This window comes from Cajanus cajan, chromosome 7, assembly GCF_000230855.2.
Source record: "Cajanus cajan strain Asha chromosome 7, NIPB_CcT2T_4, whole genome shotgun sequence".
NCBI lineage: Eukaryota > Viridiplantae > Streptophyta > Magnoliopsida > Fabales > Fabaceae > Cajanus > Cajanus cajan.
Genome location: NC_138523.1, coordinates 22,755,643 through 22,759,765, shown reverse-complemented (window position 1 = coordinate 22,759,765; position 4,123 = coordinate 22,755,643). Strand labels below are relative to the sequence as shown.

The following is a 4,123-nucleotide window of genomic DNA, read 5'->3' as shown; positions in this document are numbered from 1 at the left end:
AGATTTCTGGAAATCAACCAAGAACAACTTAATCGATTATTTAGCTGGATAATCGATTATTCCAAAGAGTTGTTTCTGAAATAATCGATTATTTTGACAAATAATCGATTATTACAGCAAGGCATTCCACTTAGCCCATTTGCTGAAATAATCAATTATATTTAACAATAATCGATTATTTTGAGTCAGTTCTTAAAACTTCATTTTAAGTCTCAAAATAATTTTCCAATGTTCTCAACTCATCATCATCACCTACTCCCTACTTGATTTTAGACAAGATTTGCTCAATGCACAAAGCACACACACAAGTATACACAAATATAAAAATTCATCTCCTAAGTTCTATTACATAGTCTTAGATCATAGCATTCTCTTGACTCTTCTTTAACTTTGTTTTTGTGTTCTCCAAGTTGTTGCATGTTGTGATCATCAAAACTCCTTAAGCTTCAAGCTCTCCTAAGCTCAACACAAATACTACTGCAGCTAACTCAAGGTCATGGATAGGGTAGTTCTGTTCATGGGTTTTCAATTGCCTAGATGCATAAGCTATTACCTTTCCTTTCTACAAAAGCACCCCTCCTAAACCCATCATAGAGGCATCACAATACACTACAAAGGTTTCACTAGGGTCAGGTAACACTAAAATAGGGGCACTAGTTAACCTCCTCTTAAGCTCCTGAAATTTCTCTTCACACTTAGAGTCCCACACAAAAGGTTGCTTCTTCCTAGTCAATTTGGTCAAAGGTAAGGCTAGCTTAGAAACACCCTCTATAAACCTCCTATAATACCCAGCTAGTCCTAGAAAACTCCTAATCTCAAAAACTGACTTAGGTGCTTTCCACTCAAGTACTGCTTCTATCTTAGAAGGATCTATAACTATCCCTCCTTCAGAGATCACATGTCCTAAAAGGCTTACACTATTAAGCCAAAACTCACACTTAGACAACTTAGCATACAACTGCTTCTCCTTAACGGTTTGATTGAGAATCCTAAGGTGCTCAACATGCTCCTCCCTAGTCTTAGAATATACAAGGATGTCATCTATGAAGACTACTACAAACCTATCAAGATATGGGTGAAATATCCTATTCATATATGTTGAGATTCAAGGAGTAGTGAATCAACTCAGCCCTGGAGTATAAGAGTTTTGACGATAACAAAAGATGGACTCTGAGAGTTGAAGCTGACCAAGGACACAAACCAGTCAAGAAAGGAAGATATGAATATCATGATGTGTAATAGGAGTAGCTCATGAGTTCTTATGTGTTGTATTGTTTTGATTATTTTATTTTGCATTTTTTTTCTTTGTGCATGAGCTAATCTTAATCTAAATTGACTGAGAGTGAGTATGATGATGATTTAAAAAAACTTGGAAAGATTTTTGAAGTATAAAATTGACTTTTTGAAAGGTAACTCAAAATAATCGATTATCATTAAGTGTAATCGATTATTCCAACAACAAGTGAAAAGAGCCTTGCTGTAATAATCGATTATCTGTGAAATAATCGATTATCCCAGGAAGTACTCTCTGAAATAATCAATTATCCTGTAAAATAATTGATTATTCTGTTCTTGAGTGGTTTCCAGAAATCATGAAGAACAAAATAATCGATTATGCTTTAAAATAATCGATTATTTGGATCTAAAAACTTTATACATAGCTTTCACACTTTGAAACTTCAGAAGTCAGATGAACTGAGAATCAAAAAGAGAAAAACTGATATTGTGAAGTCTTTGTGACCTTCTTGGAGTGTTTTCTTTGTGAAACCAAGAAGAAAAACATTTTGTGAAATGCTTTAAAAGAGATCATCATCATCACTACATTCTTGGGAGAGAAAGATTAAGGTTTTTTTGGAATTCATAGTTTGATTTGTCCAGCTTCCAGGTGAATTCGTTCCTTTAATTCTTTGTATAATGTGTAAGGAAAATCTTGAGTAGGTGTCTCAAGTGGTAAGGAATTCTTGTAGTGGGTTTCTACAAGAAGTGCTTTCTTGGGGGGCAAGAAAGTAGTTATCTTAAATGTAGGAGTATATGCATGTGTGGTATGCTTGTAAAACTTCTTCATTGAGATAGTGGAACAAATCTTGATCAGTTTATGATTGAGGACTGGATGTAGGTCACATGTGGAGTGGCTGAACCAGGATAAAATACTTGTGCATTCTTCTCTCACCCTTATCTCTTACATTGAGCAAAATCTTAATGATCTTGATTAATATGTTTGTATGCTTAACTTTGCTTTAAACTAAGTCAAAGTATTGCATATTGGTTGTTCTTAAAACTGGACTTAATCAAGATTGATTAAGAAAGCATAGAGGACTCATTCCCATTGGCAAGTCTTTCAATAAACTTCTTTGAGAATTCATATTAGAAAAGTTTAAGTTGAAATAAAGATCCTTAAAACTCTGAAAAATTTTTAAGTGTCAAAGAATAAAATTCACCCCCCTCTTGGATTGAGCCATTTTTTTTCTAACAATTGGTATCAGTGCAAGGTTCTTGAGTGTAAATCAAGATTTCAAAAATGGCCAACAGCAACCTACCTTATGGTGAGGGTGTTTCTATTCATAGACCTTCTGTTTTCAATGGTGAAAACTATGTCTATTGGAAAATTAGGATGGGAATTTTCATTGAAGCAATTGACATTGCTGTGTGGGATGCAATTGAAAATGGACCCTATATCCATATGACCAAAGATGGTGATGGAAAGAGAGAAAAACATTGGAGTGAGTGGAGTGATGATGAGAAAAAGAGAGATCAACATGACTATAGAGCAAAGAACATAATAACATCTGCATTGTCTATTGATGAGTTTTTTAGAATTTCTCAATGCAAGTCATCTAAAGAAATGTGGGACACATTACAAGTTACTCATGAAGGAACAAGTGATGTAAAAAGATCTAGAAAGTATACTCTTATAAGAGAATATGAATTGTTGAGAATGAATCATGGTGAATCAACTTTTGATTTTCAAAAGTGGTTTACACACTTGATAAATCACCTTGTTGATCTTGGCAGGAAATTTGAAGAAGAAGAACTAAATTTGAAGGTTCTACAATGCTTGGATAGATCTTGGCAAGCAAAGGTTACTGCAATAGAAGAATCAAAGGACTTAACTTCATTAACCCTTGCAACTCTCTTTGGAAAGCTAAGAAAGCATGAGCAAAAGCTGCACATTTTTGAAGAAAATGAAAAGCAAGATAAAAAGAGAAAAGGAGTGTCTCTAAAAGCTTTAAAATCAGTCAAAGGCAAAGAAAAGTGTGAAGACTCAAGCTCTGAAGATTCTGATTCAGAGAACTTCAACTTGCTGGTGAAGAAGTTCAGAAAATTCCTAAGAAAGAAAAGGAGTTCCCCCTACAAGTTCAACAAGAAGGCCAATAAGAAAGATGAAGGAAGCACATCCTCTTACAACTATTTTGAATGTGGAAAACAAGGCCACATAAAAGCTGAATGCTCTAACCTTCTAAAGAAGCAACAAGAGGAAAAGAAAGGGAAGAAAAACTACAAAGGAAAAAGAGCCTACATAGCTTGGGAAGACAATGACTCAAGCACAATAAGTGATGAATCTGAATTTGAGGAAAACAACTTATGTTTAATGGCTGGAGCTGATCAAGATAAAATAGTAAGTGATTCTGATCTTGAATCTAATCCTGATTATGATCAACTCCAAGAAGCTTTCATTCAAATTCACAAAGAGGCTGTGAAATTAGATGCTTTAAATTCTAAGCTTAAAAGCAAATTGTCATGGTATGAAAATGCTTTAATTAGAGTTGAACAAGAGCTTGAAAATTTGAAGAATGAACATGAAAACATGCAAAAGAATTTGAATTTCAATGAAGCTCATTGTGAAACCTCCCATTCCTCAAAAGTTGATTGTGAAAGTTGCAAGCTTTTAGAAAGAGAAAATGATGATTTAAAAAATTCTCTTGTAGAATTCACAAATGGAAATGCAAATTTGAATATCATTTTGGGAAAGCAAAGACATGTTTTTGATAGAAGTGGACTTGGTTTTAATCAAAGCATGAACATGCCATCAAAATCAAAGGAAAGAGATTTTAAAAGGAACCAATCTTTTAGAAAATTTAAAGGCAATTTCATAAAAAAAACTACTTGCTTTTATTGTTGTAAG

The 4,123-nt window shown here is 33.8% G+C and overlaps 1 protein-coding gene across 1 annotated transcript; it reads right to left on the bottom strand.

Moving 5' to 3' along the window:
• Positions 1-562: 562 nt before the first annotated feature.
• LOC109793617 (putative mitochondrial protein AtMg00860) lies at positions 563-1,093 on the bottom strand. The gene has a single exon (XM_020353082.2). The coding sequence runs from the start codon at positions 1,091-1,093 to the stop codon at positions 563-565; it is 531 nt and encodes a 176-aa protein (XP_020208671.2).
• Positions 1,094-4,123: the final 3,030 nt, after the last annotated feature.